This window comes from Periophthalmus magnuspinnatus, chromosome 7, assembly GCF_009829125.3.
Source record: "Periophthalmus magnuspinnatus isolate fPerMag1 chromosome 7, fPerMag1.2.pri, whole genome shotgun sequence".
Lineage (NCBI taxonomy): Eukaryota > Metazoa > Chordata > Actinopteri > Gobiiformes > Gobiidae > Periophthalmus > Periophthalmus magnuspinnatus.
This window is the reverse complement of record NC_047132.1, coordinates 22012170-22031854: the sequence shown is the minus strand read 5'-3', so window position 1 is coordinate 22031854 and position 19685 is coordinate 22012170. Positions and strand designations below refer to the sequence as shown.

Genomic DNA, 19685 nt, shown 5'->3' with positions numbered 1-19685 from the left:
TTCTGCGGACGGTTTAGTGTGAATGGCAGTGAACCAAGCTAACTCTACTCTGTTTATCTGCATCTGCTGGTGACCTGTATTAACAATTTACAAATCAGTATGCAAAAGTATGGGGGCTTTGACTGTGGGCCCAGGGTGACAAATTAATCTGTTGAGCCCGCCATGCAAATCCAGACGTTTCTTTAAACAACTTAGAAACTCAAATTCAAAACCAAACAGGCTTCGCAACACCTGATTATTCACACAATCACACCAAAGATGAAATGTTGACCCTATTTTTGTCACCTTTTCTTTCCCGGCATGCGCTGTTACTGTTTTCAAAGGTACTGCAATCACAACTGCTTAAACCTGCACATACAGGTATCTCATCGCAATATGGACAGGCCATGCCTCGTGTGAAAGCTCAGAACCTCCAGAATTCACTCAGAGGCTGCACTAACACTAATTAAATATTGGCTGTGTGTGCACTGTGGTTTAGGGACATGTTTTTGTAACTAAGAATAAATCAGCATTAGAATTGTTATTAGTAAACGCTATATTTCATTGGAGCATGTTTGCCTCATATCTGGGAACACAGATAGGACAAGTTTATGAAATTTAAACTCTAAATCTTACATACAGTTCCATTAACATGAAAGGTGATGTCAAAAAGTGAGCAAGAAGTTAACTTTTCCTGTCAGCCATGATAATCCGCCTGGTTGGTACTTTATTTCACACAAAAATCGAAAGATTAGCTGGTGCTTTGAGTAGATGTGGCAGTATTGTTTTTGCTTTAATACCAAACCACTTGAATTTGTTTATGGTGAATTGATACTTCCATTTTCAAATAGGCACTTTTGCACCACATGAATTTGAAAGAATCATTTGCCATCAGTGGGTAGTGATAAATGTGCCCCAGGAGCCACAATTTGAATCCAGGTGAACCAGAAAAAGAAAGGTAACAGGGAGGAGTCACTCACAGTGGCTCAGATACAGGGCCATGAAACTAACCTCACTCACTAGAGTATCGGTACAATGACTTACTTTTGTAGCTATAGTCTTCATCAAACTTTTGCAGATATATGCAATATTCGATTAGTTTATGAATGCCATGCTGTCTATGTACTTTGGATTAGATAATGTACTAAAATATAGGACAGTCACAATAAATACTACTTCAATGTATGTTAGATGGAACGGTCATTTTTAGTGGTCAATATTTACCGTGGGTACTTTTTGGAAGGAGTTCGGGGAGGCCATGGAGGAGGACTATCGGACAGCCTCAAAGAAATTCTGGCAAACTGTCAGACGCCTCAGGAGGGGGAAGCAGTGCTTCACCAACACTGTTTACAGTGCGGGTGGAGAGCTGCTGATCTCGACTGGGGATGTTGTCGGGCGTTGGAAGGAATACTTTGAGGATCTGGGGGGTGCTCTGGGAGTGTGGGGTCCGGGCCCTTTGCTAAGGGCTGTCCGGTCCCTGTATGACCGGAGCAGGAGCTGTGTTGGCATTGCTGGCAGTAAGTCAGACCTGTTCCCGGTGCATGTTGGACTCCGCCAGGGCTGCCCTTTATCACCGGTTCTGTTCATTATATTTATGGACAGAATTTCTAGGCGCAGCCAGGGGCCGGAGGGGGTCTGGTTCGGGAACCACAGGATCTCATCTCTGCTATTTGCGGATGATGTTGTCCTGATGGCTTCATCGAGCCAGGACCTGCAGCAGGCACTGGGGCGGTTTACAGCCGAGTGTGAAGTGGCTGGGATGAGAATCAGCTCCTCCAAATCCGAGGCCATGGTTCTCGACCGGAAAAAGGTAGTTTGCCCTCTCTGGGTGGGTGGTGAGTCTCTGCCCCAAGTGGAGGAGTTCAAGTATCTCGGGGTCTTGTTCACGAGTGAGGGAAGGATGGATCGTGAGATTGACAGGCGGATCGGTGCAGCGTCTGCAGTGATGTGGTCACTGTATCGTTCCGTTGTGGTGAAGAAGGAGCTGAACCGGAAGGCGAAGCTCTCGATTTACCGGTCAATCTACGCTCCTACCCTCACCTATGGTCATGAGCTCTGGGTAATGACCGAAAGGACAAGATCGCGGATACAAGCGGCCGAAATGGGTTTCCTCCGCAGAGTGGCTGGGCACACCCTCAGGGATAGGGTGAGGAGCTCAGTCACACGGGAGGAGCTCGGGGTAGAGCCACTGCTCCTACACGTTGAGAGGAGCCAACTGAGGTGGCTCGGGCATCTGCTCAGGATGCCTCTTGGACGCCTCCCTAGGGAGGTGTTCTGGGCATGTCCCAGGGAAGACCCAGGACACGCTGGAGGGACTATGTCTCTCGGCTGGCCTGGGAATGCCTTGGGATCCCACCGGAGGAGCTGGAGGACGTGTCTGGGGTGAGGAAAGTTTGGGAGTCATTGCTTAGACTGCTGCCTCCACGACCCGGCTCCGGATAAGCGGAAGAAAATGGATGGATGGATAATTCTACTTTAGGGTTATTGTGTCAGTGGCATAAATTTATTTCAGTGTTATCGTTTATGATTTACTAGTATGCGACATAAATCACCACAAGTAAATATTACACCCAGACTTTATTTTTTTGTAATGGAAATACAATCTCATACTAAAAATATGTCATTTATTTATAGAAACATTGACATTACACAGTCAAAAAATGTTTATTAATTGTCAGCATACACAACAAATATGTAATATCTAAGGAATAATTAAGAATATTTCCCCAAACCTATTACCTCTTCTACCACCTATGTTCCATAGGCTCTGTGCACAGTAGTGCCCGGATTACTCACCATTAGAGTCACTACTTGTGTCCGTGAGGCATAATAAATATTAAAACAACATCACAAACTGAAGTGAAAATAACTTTGTAGTCTCTATTTTGATTTATTTGAATTTTAATAGGTTGCTTATTTTATGTTTTCTGATTTTCATAAAAGTGACTGTTGCGTGCCGCTGTGCACAGTGCCTGTTGTAAAGAGAACAAAAATATTATCGTTTTATGTAAATTGCACAATTAATTTACCCTAACAAGATATACATTAATGTGGTACATAATTGTAGTAACACAATTAATATACATGTATATATCAAAGTACCATGGCAAGTATTATTTCCCACTATTACTTCTATTACTTGCCACTACTGACTAATAGTTTTGGTGTAACTCTGAATGAGACCTTGAAAGTATTGTGCTGTGTTTCTCTTGGGCTGAAAAATAATGATGTAACATTTGGGAAGGAAATACCACAAGAGGAAAGAGTAGAGACTGGAGAGGACTGCCATAGCATTGAGAGTTTGAATGTACTTGCCCTTGTAGAGGATAAACTGTGTGGCAAATATGACCCATGTCAGAACAATCAGGAGTAGACAGAAAGTTATAGATTTGGCCTCATTGTAATTCTTGGGTAGATCCTTTCCCATGTAAGAGAAGATAAAACAAAGACAGCATAGAACTAGCAGTAAAATAGTAGCAGCAAAATTGGCTTGAAAATCTCCACCACAACTGAGAATGATCTTAGTCTGGTCCCAGTCGTAGTCACTAAAGGGCGCAGGTGGAGACAGGATGTACCCCAAAATAAGTAATGCTGTCTGGGTTAAAAAAGACAGTGTTATAACCAACCACTGCCCGTGATACTTCATCCACCAGCGCTGCACTGAAGGGTACTTGGCAGCGATTTTGAAGATGCAGACGATCTGAAAGGAGCGCACCACAAAACAAGCCAGGCACACGGAGAAGAACATGAAAAATGGGAAAAACCTCAAAATGCAAGAAGCGAAAGTGGGTGTACCAAAGTAGAAGAAGACACTGATGCTGCAGAGACTGAGGCAGCCTAGAATCAGGAAGCACATGGGTCCACCAGCAGATCTCACCACTGGAGTGTTGAAGTTCAGGCTAAAGAGCACAGCGGTCAGGAGAGAGAGGGCCACCAAAATCACTGTTCCAACCATGATCACTATGGTAACTGCATCCTCGAATGGGACAAACTCCACTGTGCGCAGGATACACGAGGTACTGCCGTCAGAAGACCACTCAGCCGCACTACAGGCCTGGCAACTGTACGCATCAGCTACAAATAAAGCAACAGTTAGAGCACTTTTTGGACACTTCAAAGCTGTCGCAATGTTAGATTTTTAGAAGAAATGTTATTAATCAAACAGCTGTGAAATTACAATGATAAATTATTACTAATGTGACAAAGCATTTAAAAGCTAGCGGTTGTCACGGGTGAATGTTTCCTTGATATAAAGGGCTTGAATATATCTATATAAAGCTATTCCCAACTGAGATCTCCTTTCACAAACTTGATTCTTGAATGTTCTTCATTTGGATATGTTGCCACCCAGTGGTCAGGTTTGCTTATTGTTGCAAGGCTTGTTGGTCTTGAAGATGCCATTTTGATGTATTCAGAAATGTGATATAAAATAAAGTACAAACACATTTGATGTAGTAAAAAATAGGCGTAGCCAAGTTCTTATTTTACCTTTCCTAAGTATTAGTATGTCCCTCTCCAGATTAGGTCATTATTTATGTGAATAATGCTCTGCATTATGTATTATGCAGAGTATTTTACCTGTGACATTTATGTAGGTTCCATTGGGGCACTTATGACAGCTGAAGCAGCACTTATGGCTCCCCTCTTGTTTTTTGGCATATCCCACGAGGCAGTCCAGGGAACAACGTGAAATGGGTGTCTGAATTAAAAAATACAGTCATAAATACAATGATGTACGTTTTCTAGTCTGCTTGTCTCCTTGGAGATAGTGACACTTTCCTAGAATGCTTAACTGTATGGCAATCAACCATCTGTCTACATTATTTAATTTGAGGTGTTTTCCTGCTTAAACATGCATTCTTACTCCGAATGTGTTAGACTTGACCAGGTGGTGCCACCTGCTTTTCTCCATGAAGACAGAAACATTTAATGCCACACTGTGAAGCATTCCAGCCAAAGTATGCGACAGACTCTCCACCAGAGAAAGACATAGTGCAAAAAAAATCTCAAATAAATCCCACACAACTCAGCATTTTAGATGCTCCCATCAGGCTGCACGTTTAGGCTGCCCAAGTGTAGGTACAACAAATAAAAAAATCTGTTAAATTTGTCGATGGCACGTTGTAGAGCTAAATTGTTATGGCTGGTCGTGTAGTTTTAACTGTTTTCATAATGTTTTGCATGTTGTTTTAATACAAACTACAGAATGAATGTGCAAATATAAATAATGCAGCACCATGTACCCAAGACAAATGGAGCCTGTGTGGGACAATAAAGTATAGCATACCTGTAATTTGCTTCTACGTGATTTTGCTTTATTTTATGTAGAACTTTAGTGGCTGTTGACTTAAAAAAAAACACTAATGGTTTCCAAGTGTGTCAAATAGACAAAGATATTCAAGTCAAAAACTGCATACACCCCATATACTTACTTCTTTACCTGTGTGCCACTGTAGTTTGTTTGTGTCGATGTAGAAATTGACAGATGGGTAAAATCTGTAAAACCCGATTTCCTCTGCATCTCCACTGCAGTTCCAGAATACAATGGCATAGGACCCAAACTTTGGGTCAGAATTTGTATCAAATTGAATGAGCTCATGTAAAAGGGAGAAATTGGACTTCCTCAGCTCTGCTAGAACCTTGGACAGACAGAACAAGAATAATAAGGCAAAAAGAGACATTGTTACAGAACATGATGTTTGATATGACAAGAGAGAATAGGGGCCAGAAAATGGGGTAGGGTTGAGCAGAGTGCAGTTGTTAACCTTATAGTGGTGCACTGTTGTATTCTTTTGGCATTCGCCGCTTCCACATTGCAACATGTTGTGTAAGGCATGAGCGATGGCATAGACTGCGATGTAGACATTGTAAGAATAGGACGGGTCTGATCGAATAATGTCCTCTGGAGTCAAGTCTCCACAATCAGGACAGTGCTGGTTGCACAGCTCTCCAGCGTCCCTCTGACACTGCTTCTTAGTTGAATAGACAAACTCTTTGAAGCCAGGTATATGCACTGATGGCTGTGCCACTCCTAACACTGTTCCAACATTCTTAATCCCCTGCATTTTCGGAAGCTTTTTATTCAAAGACCAGGCATCCACTGCCAGCCACACCTTCTTTGTCATGTTAAGATGTCTTAAGGCTCCAATTAAATACTCAGCAGTTTCTTCAGGCACAAAAACAACAATAACGTTCACATTATACGCCTCAAGTTGCTTTATCATTATAGATGTGTTGGTGTGATGATTGACCACTTCATTGTAAGCCACACAAATACCAGTGTCTACTATTCTCTTCCTAAAGAGCTCCAGGCCGTCTTTGCCATATGCATCATTGGTGTTTAAGAAAGCCACCCAGTGCCACTTGAAATAGAGCAAAATATGGACTACCACCTCCACCAGATCCCTATTAGAATGGACGGTCCGCATGAATGAGGGAAATTTCACTTTTTCGGAAAAGGCAGAACTACCTGCCCCATAGCTGATCTGTGGGTAGAGTATAGAAGAGTTAGTTACCACATTCAAACATGCACACACAGAGAATGTATGTTTGTCTATTATATGTGTAGGGTTGTGCAAGTTTACATCACGATTGATATTCAGTCATTTCTCATTGTCAACAATCAGTTTGGGTCTTTTTAATGGAGAATTCTATAACCAGTCAGTAAAAGCATGTAGGATTTCAAAGGTAGTCAGTGTCATCTGAACAATGTCTTTAGAAATCAAGGCAAGACAGACAAGAATTAGTCCTGGGAATGCCTTTTGGATGTAAGCTGAAATGTCTTGCTTTGTAAAAACATTGTCCAGATGACTACTTTTGAAACCCTTCTACCCTGGCCCACTCTTTATCTTTATGAAATGAATATCAAAAATATAATTTTATGTGTTTTCAATAAGACAAACGGAAGTTATTATTTCACATTTAAGCTGCAAAAAAAATTGAACTGGAAATCTTCTGGTTAGTGGTTAATCAACAGACCTACCAAAGGCACAAAGTCCATCATGAACAGAGGGGCGATGGTGGTTGTGTCAGAGCTGGAGAAGGGGCCCACCACAGCGGCCACGTCTGACAGGCCTTTGCTGAGGTGGTACCAGGGCTGCACCCATCTGTCCTGGGAGATGAATTTGAAAACACTCGGGAAGTTGTCTGTGTTGGAGCAGTGGTCGAATATCTCGTATCCCAGAGTGACATTGGGCAAGAGGGTTGAGGAGTTGTTGATTTCTTCAATGGCAAATCGCATGATCTGAAACCTCCGGTAACTCGGCACAATAAGGTCGTGGCTGTTGAAAATGAAATACTAAATAAATTATACATTAAACATTAATATTTCAGTAGTTTCTTGTTGGGTAATGCATAAGTCAGACATCAAAATCCTTGTGCCCTGATAAAAGCTGTGTTGGCCAAAACTCGCTGAATGTTTTTTTATTTTTTTATCTTTAATAGCTAAGATGCAATAAAGGCCTTTTAATTTACCTTGATTTTTGGTGTCTCATTTTCTATGCATTTCTGAGATTTTACTTTTCAGACAAGTACTGAAATATTTTCAAGCTAAAAAGAACCCCTTCTACAAAGAGCAGCTGTCCACTATCTGAACTACACATGTGCCCACGAAGTGCTTCTCATCTTATTCTTTCTATAATAAATGGTGCATTTTATAATAACTACACTTAATTATCCTTAATGAAGCATAAACAAAGACTTGGATCATTATGAAGAAATAGTTTATTAAGATGAATAAGGCTACTTAATATATACTCTAACTCCAAGCCCCTTAATGAAGTAGCTACTGAATCATTTTTAATAAACTATTAACTCATTATGAACAATTAGTTTAAGTCTTTGTTCACGTTTTATTGGCTAATTAAGGTGTAGTCATTATAAAGTGAAACTAAATAAACATGTAAATGTTACAGGATTGGGATGGTTAGCCTGTTGTTTAGACAACTACACACTTTTACCCCAGATGGAAGTAAACAGCCTATAGTCTGTATAGTAATTGTGATGAAAGAATAATTGGAGAATTTGAGTAATGACAGTTGTACTAAACCTTAGGTTACATAATCACCATACAGTTATTACAATAATTATGCATTACATTTGAGAAGGCTTTAGTTGGTATTGTAAAAAGATACAGCTTATTAGTTCTTTTTTTGCAATGTCATATCAGTATCTGTTTATAATACTTTTGCATATTTTCACACTAACATTTAAATTAGATAAGAACACACAGATGCGATCTTGAAATATATAAAATTGTACTAATCCAAACAGTACAATATAAATAGATCTGTGACAGCGGCAGAACGTACCTGGAGCACTGGGTAGACTCAGGCATATGGTGACTTATGGCTTTGCTGATGTAGTGAATATCAAATAGTCCACCCAAAACAAAATCTCCACTCTGCCGAAACTCAGAACCAGCCTTTGTGCACTGGGAGAAAACCAAATGTGTACGTATATTCAGAAGAAACATAAATATAAATGGATGTTTCATTATTGAAGTTGAGCTTAGCAAACGTGTCGACTTTGGCAACTTTCAACACCCAAGAGATGATTTCCATATACTTAAGACAGGGCTGGGTTTATTAAACACATACCTCCACATTTACAAATCAAAACTACTGCTGGAAAACTTGTAGTGGTAATGGTCGCAGTAGATATGATGAGTATATAGTAGGAGTAGTAATGGAAGTAGTGTCAGTTGTAATTGGAGTAGTGGCTTAGGAAGTAGTAATAGTAATTTTAGTAAGTCGTTAGAAGTAATATGTATGAAAGGAAGAGGCAATATCATAACAAACATCACCCCAGGTTACCTATATGTAAATCATTGTCTCCACTTTGATATGAATGTAATGCAAATGAACACAGATGGACTAATTCAACCGTATTGTCTACACATCCTATTTCAAATAAGTTCTGCACGACCTACGCCAAAACCACAGAGCAAACACGAAAAGGCTCGTGCCACTTATACACCTCAAACAGGGCACAAAGTCAGTACTCTAAGCATATTTTGATTATAAACAATACAATATAGGTGTGTATAGGTGTGTATATGCTTCACTTAATGTTCTTTGCAGTTATTTTAGACTTTTTGCCATATGCTGCTTCATGCCACCCAATCAAGTGAGGTAAACATCACATACCTTCCTTAGTCCTATACAAAAAACATACCTTTTATTTATGAAATATTATGTGAGGAGCTTGATTCAGTATTATTATTATTATTATTATTATTATTATTAATAATAATAATAATAATAATAATAATAATAATAATAATAATAATAATAATCTCTTTTGAGCAAATCTATTCTGCTGATGGAATAGAATAACCCAATACCAGAGGCAGAGGTATTGCCAGAGTCTAACTTAAGAAGCTAATTTTCATTTGCAATAAAAAAAAAAAAGGGAGAATAGTAAACAGATCAAAGTTGTTTGTTTTTGTTTTTTTTTAGTATTTAATAGCATATTAAATACAACTTGGAGTGGTTTATTTTATTTTATTTATTTATCACTCAATAGTACAATAATAAAAGAATAACAATAAAATACACACATTTTTAATCACATGAAATCATCCTTACATGGTTATATTGTGGTTTGTTATTTTGTCATTAGTTTCATTAAATAGTATAATTGTAAGATAATTAAAGTGAATAGAGTTTAAAAACAGAATGGAGCTCTTCCTGCATGACATGACATCATAAGGTGGATCTGAGTTTTCTGTTTAAGCGAAGAACACAACCTAAATATGCAGGATTTGTGTGTTAAAAATTTGTGAATCAAACAAAACACAACTCCAGGATTTTGATGAGGAAACTACATTATAACAGATCAGAAAATGACATAATATAGGCCCTTTAAAAAGTAAACAAAAGGGTAGAGGACAGAAAAAACCTACAGTAATATTTTAGGTTAGCTTTAATTCCTTTAAGTTTTCATAACAGCAACAGTATAAGTGGTAGCGAAGTACTGCGTCACTACTACTTGTTTGCCTGGTTATATGTTTTAATGAGCCCCTGAAAGTGCTGCTGTGTGTTTTTCTGCGGTTGAAAAAGTATTATGTAACTTTTTGGACAGAAATACCACAAGAGGAAAGCGTAGAGAGATGAGAGTATCGCCAATGCGTTTACTGTCTGAATGTGTTTCCCCCTGTACAACATGAAGATGGTGGCGAATAAGACCCAAGTCAGAATCAACAGAAACAGGCAAAACGTAATGGCCTTGGCTTCGTTGTAGTTCTTGGGGAGGTCTTTTCCCATGTATGAGAAGACAAAACAAAGAAAGCATAGCAGCAAAAGCAATGCAAAAGAGGCACTGTATATGTTGAGATCAATGCCACAGCTAAGAATTATTTTGTCTATGTACCAATGTGTGTCATTTTGAGGTTGAGGAGGTGCAGAAATGTACATAATGAGAAGCAAAGTTCCCTGTAACATAAATACGGCCACAACCACCAACCACTGTCCATGATATTTTATCCATAGTCTGTGCATTGAGGGGTATTGACTCACAATTTTAAAGATGAAGACAATTTGAAAGGAGCGCACGACAAAACAGGCCAGGCAAACAGTGTAGAACAGCTGAAATGGTAAATATCTCAGTATGCAAGAGGCAGGAGTGGGTGTACCAAAGTAGAAGTAGACACTGATGCTGCACATACTGAGGCAGCCGAGAATCAGGAAGCACATGGGTCCCCCAGCAGATCTCACCACTGGAGTGTTGTAGTTCAGGCCAAAGAGCACAGCGGTCAGGAGAGAGAGGGCCACGAAAATCACTGTTCCTGATATGATCACTATGGTAACAGGATCGTCAAACGAGATGAGTTCCACTGAGCGAAGGTTACATGAGGTACTACCCTCAAGTGACCACTCATTCTTTCCACAAGCCACACATGCATATGGGTTCACTGTATATGACAAAAAAAAAAAAAATTCAGTTATATAAATGAGCAGAAAAATACAGATATCATGTACCTGAAATGTTGATGTATTCGTCTTTTTGGCATTTGACACATTTAAAACAGCACTTGTGACTTCCCTCCAGATTCTTCCGATATCCGGGCAGACACTCGGGCGAGCACAGAGATGAGGGAACCTGCTCAGTTAATCAACAAAAACACAACTCTACACTGTTAATATAAGCAGATGTGCCTCAAATGAGAAAAACTATAAAACTGGAATTGCCTGATATAGTTCAAGCATAAAGGTGCACAACACACCCGCTTATCTACATGAAGATGTTACTGCTTTGCCTGGAATGTTCCACTCTATGGCATTAAAAGAATTGTATGTAAAATGTAGATTTTAAATTTCACAAACTTGTGTCCCCTGACACGAGGTAAAAATGTTCAAATATAGCTAACAGTTCTATGGCTGATTTATTTGTAATTACAAAAAACACTGGACATGATGTCCTTTTTATTTATGTTATAATTTGGTGTTTTAGTTCTCAAGACAATTATCCAATCAGAAAGCATGCTCAGAAAAGTGAATTTATTTATTTTCATAAATATGTAAACAAAAATATTCTCTATTCTCTGTTCTCTTTATGTCATATTATATCCACTTCGTTGAGTGACTTCCAATGTTTTTTTTTTACTGTGGTAGAGGTTTTATCCAATTATGTTTCAGCTAGCTTGTGTTGTCAGGCAAATTTAATTTCCCTGAGACCTTCAGAATAAACAGAGCAGGCCCCCATCCACTGTAAGTGCACACAGACACAGTCAGTTTCTATAGCCAATCAGATCTCGATTCTGCATTACAGGGCTAGAAGGGCCCATGCAAACTGGACATGTGATTGGATAATGAGCACTGCTAGAGCCAGAAAGGAGGCAGTTTGCAGAATGTCAAACTAAACCCTGAGATCCAACAGCTATTGCTGTATTTTTAACCCATAATGGCCGAAGGAGGAGAAGAGATTGATCTGGTTGCAGATATACTTTCCATGTCACTTTCAAGATGGGCCTTTCATGAAAAGCTGGATATTATGAGAAGAGGTTGGCCAACCCCTGAGCTAGCTAACCTGTCCCAGCAAGGAAAAGGGTTTGTCCATTTCCAGACGAGCAACTATGAAAGGTACCCATGGCTCACAGCTTCTGAGAAACTCTGCAAATTGTACAGGTGTTGTACAGCTGGGCACTTAAAGCGATGATGCGTTTAAAAACGTTTGAAGACACTCGAGTGGACCTGCAACTCAGCGGCACACAGGGAGACAGAGCTCCACAATGAAAAATTTTGTTTATAATGTTAATAATAACATGGTGCATTGAAGTCACCTCAGATAAAACTGTACTAAAGTTTGTTCAATCTCAGTTATTTGCTTTTGTATAGCCTATGTCAAAAAATGCTCTGTTTACTTTGTTTTCAAAGAATAGTTTGTTTTGTTATTGTCTGGTTGGTCTCTTATATGAAATGGTGAGATTGCTCAATTTATTGGACAGACTTGTTTAAGCTCACGTAGCGTAATTTTGGTGGCATTTTGTTTGGCATCTTTAAATCACACTTTATTCACACTTATTTTTTATTTTTGACAGTATCTGTGAACTTAGTTTTACTCTCTTACTCTTAATTGTGCAATGCAATGCAAGCTTATTGGTTTTAAATGCTCCTGAAATTAAGTGTTTCTTGACTAGCCTATATTGATGTGATGTTGTATATGTATAAGTGGGACGTCACTGAAGGCCCAAGGGTGAAATGCACGGCCCACCACTGCTGAAACGCCAGTTGGTTTGAATCTAAAAATGCCTCTCTCTGATCTGAATTATCACTATCTAATCCCCTGCCCCTGCAGCCAATCATTAATCAGTCCTATAGAGCCTCATGTGAAAGCTCAGAACCTCCAGAATTCCCTCTCTGAGCTGCAGAGGTTGCACTAGCACTGAGTCATGATTGGCTGCTGGTGCTGGGATTTCAATAATGAGGGTGTAGACTTAGACAAACATACTTGTCCATTGTTGTGCCATTGTATTTTGGATTGATTAATGAAAAAACGGGGTGCAGACTCAAAAGTGTAGACTCCGACTCTCTCTGCCTCTCCGCTGCTGTTCCAAGTGATGATATCAAAGTATCCAGACATCAGGTCGCCGTTTTTGTCAAACTCAATGGTATGGTTCAAGAGAGTGAACTTTGACCTCTTCAGCTCATGCAGGACCTGGGAGGAAGATGCATACACTTCAAAAATACAACCAGTGCCAACTTATTGTTTGAGTAAATACTATGCATAATATCAATACAGTATTTGTCATTGGCATCTGTTGGACATATTGTGCCAAAGCTGGTTCTATTTAACTTCTCAGACTGTACTCACCATATATGGATAGATGGAAATGTTTTTGTTGCACTTTTCATCTCCACACTGTAGTATTTTGTGTAGGGCTTGGGCTATGCCGTACACTGCCAAATATACCTGTAAATTGAAAGAGTTCTCGGCACTCAAAATGCCAACTGGACTCAAGTCACTGCAGTTGCAAAACTGGTTACAAAACTCCCCAGGTTGATTTTCATTTTGCAAATAGCTTATGAATTCATCAAAACCAGGTATGGATATGTCAGGCTCTGCAATCCCAATTACTGTCCCAATATTTCTGATACCTGGCATTTTGGGAAGTTTTTTATTTAATGCCCAAGCATCAACCGCTATCCAGGTCTTGTTGGTGACATTCATTTGTATGGCGGATGGGATAAGTTGTTCAGCTGTCCATTCAATGGCAAAAACTATGATGACTTGTATCCTCAGAGTCTGTAGCTTCTCAAAAACTGTGGTGTAATTTGTGTTTCCATCCAGTTTTTTGCTGTAGGCCAAACAGATGTCGGTGTCCTGAATCATCTTTGCGAACACAGTGTAACCATCATTGCCATAATCGTTGTCAACGTTGAGGATGGCCACCCAGTGCCATCTGAAGTACAGCAACATGTGGATTATAACTTCCACCATGTCCTTATTGGAATGAACAGTGCGGAGAAAAGAGGGGTATATTTCGTTTTGTGAGAATATTGTACTGGCCGCTCCATAACTGATCTGCAAAAGAGTAACAAGTACATTTAGTTGTTGTGATGTAGTATGTTACCAGATGGTGAATGAATGCATGCCTTTTGATTTTTTTATTATTGTAAAAATCCAAACAATGCGGTGATTTGTTGTTTTCCACTTACATTACCAGAGGATTTGTCTCTTGCATCGCTCCTTCAGATATAATTTATTTTGTCTAATTTTTGTGTCTATCCTTTGAAAATACCAGATTTTGTGCATTATTTAATGTTTTGTCCTTCCAATTACATTAACTTTACATTATAAGTCAGGTGTTGTGTCCCTACATTTTTACTCTTACTTGAGTACAATTTTTGACTATTCTATTCTATTCTGTAGATTTCATATTAAAAAAAATGAAGTCCTTGTGAAGCTCTGTGAGGTCTATTAACAATTTAAACATTTAATTACAAAGGCAATTGATTTGATATATTAATTTGATTTGTTCAGTTGTACTCAGTGGTTATGAAAGTTTTTTAATCACGTTGCATTTTTGTATTTCAGGCATCCTGGTGATTAAAGAGGCATCCTTTTGAATAAACCCCATAGAAATGGCTGCTCCTCAAGAAAATATACAATGCGTATCCTGGTTTATTAATACAAAATCATATACTCAGACTCAATAAAACTGCAGAACAAAGTATGGAAGAGATCCATTTTGTCCATCAGTTCCCACAAGGAACAAAGATACGGGGCATTACTGAACTAAAGCAAAAGGCAACAGATGTGCAGCAATTGATGAGGCTATGCTTCAGCAGACACAATGTGTGATTAATGGTGCCCATATAGAGATGTATTAAATGAGGTAAAAAACTTTGGAAACCATTGAGTACAATTGTACAAGTCTGATTAAGATATCTTATCAATTGCCTTTGTACTAATAGTTTTTTTTTTACTTGTAAAGAGACTTTATGGACTCCCTGTTTATTGGATGCATTGACTTTTCATTTTAAACATGCAGATTTCAATGGTAGCTAAAAGTAATAATCCAACCACTTTAAACATGTATAGAAGTGAATTTACCATGGGAACAAAATGTGCCATAAACATTGGAGCCACCGTTTTGGATTCAGGGCTCGTGAAGGGGCCGACCACTGCGGTGACTTTGGAGTCGTGCCATTCTATGATCCAGGGGTGAATGGAGTCTTTGCCTGAGAGAATCCTGAAAACACCTGGAAAGTTCTGTGTGTCCGAGCAGTGGTCCATGATGTTATAGCCCAGAGTAACCCCGGGCAGGAGGTGGCTTGAGTTATTGATCTCATCAACGGTAAATCTCATCATCTGGAACCGCCGGTAACTCGACACATAAAAGGTTTTACTGAATAAACAAAAACGATAACATAGTGAACACATTACTTTACCTATTAATAACTTAATAATAATATAATATGTACTAGTCACTGGCCAAGAAGTGGCCAAATGTGTTACATAAGTAAAAGTACAGATATAGGAGCAAAAAAAAAAAAACTAAATTAAAAATTGAAAAAAGTACTATTTTGGACACATTTTGAGATATAACATATAATTTCCTTTCATGTACACCAAAATAAAATAGAAACCTAAATAATTCAAACACAAGGGTCTAAAAACATTGAAATAAAACACATTTTATAATGGTTATTATTATTATTATTATTATTATTATTATTACATTTCATTTTTTTTTTTTTCCTAATTGAAATTGGAGTTATTGCTCAGCCCTATCTTAGAGCCATAAAGTCTTGAAAAATGCGGCACAAAATGGTACATATCACCACAAAATGAACTGGTGCCAGTATAATTAGAACTTGTATTTAGAGGTTAAATGTGGCTCAAAATTATTACACACATTACAAGTATAACTTCAGAAATGATTTACACTGAATATAATATTTGTGTCAAAAAGAGCCATCTCTCACCCTGAAAAGTCATACACAGTATAGAATGGCCCTCAAAGACGTAGACTAAACACTGCATTTGGTGAGCAAAATGTAAATAAAAATACATATTACTATGTAAAAGAAGTAAATCAACATTGACAAAAGTGAAAAGATAGGCGGTGGCTGTTACTCCTGCTATCAGTACTATAACCTGTACTACACCTTTTAAATCCAGAGAAAAAAATGATAAAAACTGTACTTTTCACTTACTCAGAGCACTGCAGGACTTCTGGTGTATTATGGTATTGTGGCTGATATTCCGCATGGATGTTAAAAAGTCCTCCAATCATAAAGTCTCCTTCTTGGTAGAATTCAGATGCCCTAATGTTCTCTCCTCCAAATAAACACAAAAACATGAAATACAGCTTCATTTTTGACTCTATGTGGGGTGCATAAGAGGTACAATTGTTCAAAATGATATTCCTAAAATGATGTTCCAGCTGCTTGTGTATTTGAAAACAGCCACAAGCTAAATTTACATATAATAGATAATGCAAAACTCCACAGCACACATTTGGACATGAGCAAATCCATTGTTTAATCCGTAATAAGTTATTCAGGATATGACCTATTTGAGTAGTAAAATCTCTTGGCTTGCAGGCTCAGCAGAATATTGTGGTGTTTTTTTTTTTTTTTTTTATAAAACTACAATACAGCTACAATAAAAGCAATACAAAATGTTACAAAATAATAAAATATACGAAAAAATAATTGTACAGCATCTTGTGTCATGCCAGATCTGAACAGTAGAGGGCGGTCAGGGGAAAGAAATGAATGTAGGTCCTTTGTGGAACTCTAGATAGAGATACAAAGACCAAGGAGTGAGTTACAATGTCTGCAATGTTTGAGTAATGTGTTTATTACTTAAATGAAAATACAGATGGCAAATTGTACTAAAATAATGTACTTGTACATTTTATTCTTATTTTTAGATTTTTTCATGTGACAAGTATTTTCGACAGATTTTGAGGTCCCTTAAAGCAAAAATGTAGTGGTAGTTGTAGTTTTGATGGAGAATTGTACTAAACAGACACAACTGAATCGATGTATTTATTTTTCAAGCTCTTTTTATGTGTATATTTTTGGTCACACCATGAACACGCTAAAAATAAGCCTCAGCCATTTCAGCAGCTAGATCTGAAAGTATGAGATAAAATACTTTACTTTTCAGTCCAGTTTAAAAATGTAGTAGAGTAGAAAATACAGATACATGCTCTCAACTATAGAAGTAAGAAGTATCCATTTTAAAATGCACTAGTACTTATACTGTTGTACTTGTACTTCCATTGATACCAGCTGTGGTTGTCGTTAGTAAATCTGGCAGCAGTGGCAGTAGTATTTGGTTATATGACTTTTATTACTTCAGAAATTACAGAGAGTTACGACAAACACAGCAGTGCAGCTCCTGTTCATTGAATTGTTCTGATTGAAAAAAAAACAGTCCATAGAAATAGTCAGTGAGTTGGAGACCCTCTGACAGGTCCCATGATTAATGAGGTTAATTAGCCATGATTACCTCTGTGATTAGCCTCTGTGAACTAAAGAAGTGTTGACACCAAAAACACAGGGATTTCTTCAACTGAGCACACACAGTCAGCAATGAGTGGTGACGGAATGTACTCCTTAAACAAAACAAGGAAAAAGCCAAGTGAATAGAAAAGTATAAGAGCAAAAGCTGACAGCATTTCCCTCGTCTATGGCAAATAATTAATATATTCTTCACAAATCACAAGACAAATTGAAATAGAAGTAAATTCTGTGTGTCCCTCATTACATGTACAAAATAAAACATTCCTCTGATAGAGACTGGACTCATGCATCATAAATTTAATGTTTTGGGGAAATCCACCATGTTTGTTGTCAGCAGACAAAATGTCCAATGTGCACTGGGAAAAACAATATAAAAAAGCAAACTAAACAAAAGAGCAGTAGAACAACAGGGTTTGGATCACTGTAAATACATTTAACACAACTGTCAAAGGTCAAAACCATAGCCTGTATATGTAAACATAGCTAACCTGCTATCTCACCCATGATCACTTCCCAAAGAGGAAGGGATCATGGGTAAGCTTCTGACTCCATCGACTCTGGCTCCAATTAACATTCTATTGAAAAACTCTCCCCTCTCTCTGTAATGGCTGCTGTGATGCTCATCATTTTGGTTTTAAAATATTTGTATTAGCCTGTTCTTATCCTGGTGTTTTTATTTTGCTATTTTGTCCATAATATAAGATATAAGATATAATTAACATAAGATATAACATTATGTTATATGTTACATAACATATGACATTAATAGCAGACAAATCAGGTGCTTTCTTTCTCTGAGCTCCCTGCTAAACCAGCGGAGTGGGCGGCAAGGTGCGTTACCTACAGGACTGGCCTTTTGGTTGCCATGGTAATATTTGGAATTCCAAATATTTAACTTGGCTTCAAATTCGCCCCTGTAACGGCCCACACTATAGGTGACGTCACACTCTCTCAGTCCACTTCTTTATACAGTCTATGGTCAGAATAGAAGTAAACATAAATCCATTGTCACTGGGTTGACTACCAGGCCTAACTGGAGTTTGTTGCTTTGTGATGACTCAGGTCCATGCCCTAAACTGAAACAGAAAAAGTGGAATAATGGGATTTCTTTGTTTTGATCTGTTTGCCTGTTTGGGTGAAAAACTGCACGTATGTATTTTAATAGTGTAAGGCCTGAGCTGTGTCCACATGTGGTCCTGACTGTCCAGTGTGCAATACTCAGTGTAATAGGAAGTACAGTCTGGCTCTTGACACAGAGGAGAGGCACTTCCTCAAACTAACCTGCCTCTGCACAGGAAATGACAAAGGGGATGCTCTAAATAACAGAATCAAGACTTGTGAGGATCAACAGTAAACAGGAAATAGACAAAGGTGAACAGTGATGTGACGTAACAGGGCTTTTGATTGAGCATCCTTCCCAAAACATCATTAACTTTTTGGCAAATGAATGTGTATTGTTTATTGTCAACAAAAATCAGCTCTGTGATGGTAGAGATGGATATAAAATGACCTTTAGCACAAATCCTGATTCTTTAGTGACCCCTGGAGTCCAATAGACAAACTACCTCATAGTGTGTGGGATGTTTGGACTGTGTCTGCGTCCCCATTTCCTTCTCTCATTTTCTATCTTCCCTGCTTTACTTTTGGCGTGATTATTTGTGACATCCTAAATTTACCTTAAGTAGGTACAATAAAAGGTGACCCATAATTTGTTAATGGGTGTTGGAAATATTTTAAATAACCTTTTGTATGAGGTTATGCCTCCTCTCAAATGTAGTAAAATAAAAGTTAAAGCCATCGACTTTAAAATTTACTAAAGCAAAGTACAAATATCTGAAATTCATACTTAAGTACAGTACTACTACTACTACTACTACTACTACTACCACGCACTTTTACTTTGTTACCTTCCACCACTGCTTGTAACTCAGTCTGATACTACAGTACCTTCTATTTTTCTACATGGAGATAGATAAGTTTAATACCATATTGAGAAACATTCCTGGGAAAAGCTTTTAAAAACATCTCATCTAGAAAAGTTACATAGTACACCTTCCAGTAGAGTGGGACAACATACAAGTATCTAAAGTAGTTAACATAAATACAGCATTTCTGATTATGCCTGTGTGATGCTGTTAAAGATTTTTCATTCAATCCCTCATGATTTCAAACACAAACACATCATTTTTTTTCTGATTGCATTTTGAACAACAATCCCACGGCTCT

At 38.3% G+C, this 19685-nt stretch overlaps 2 protein-coding genes across 2 annotated transcripts; both read right to left on the bottom strand.

Moving 5' to 3' along the window:
- Positions 1–3124: 3124 nt before the first annotated feature.
- LOC117373004 (taste receptor type 1 member 1-like) lies at positions 3125–9092 on the bottom strand. Its single transcript, XM_033968862.1, has 7 exons — positions 9078–9092; positions 8289–8410; positions 6962–7259; positions 5745–6464; positions 5412–5618; positions 4558–4678; positions 3125–4053 (listed from the first exon to the last, which is right to left on the bottom strand). The coding sequence occupies exons 1-7, from the start codon at positions 9090–9092 to the stop codon at positions 3125–3127; spliced, it is 2412 nt and encodes an 803-aa protein (XP_033824753.1).
- An 873-nt stretch (positions 9093–9965) lies between these two features.
- LOC117373003 (taste receptor type 1 member 1-like) lies at positions 9966–17963 on the bottom strand. The gene is made up of 7 exons (XM_033968861.1): positions 17960–17963; positions 16140–16263; positions 15034–15328; positions 13291–14001; positions 12928–13134; positions 10959–11079; positions 9966–10891 (listed from the first exon to the last, which is right to left on the bottom strand). The coding sequence occupies exons 1-7, from the start codon at positions 17961–17963 to the stop codon at positions 9966–9968; spliced, it is 2388 nt and encodes a 795-aa protein (XP_033824752.1).
- Positions 17964–19685: the final 1722 nt, after the last annotated feature.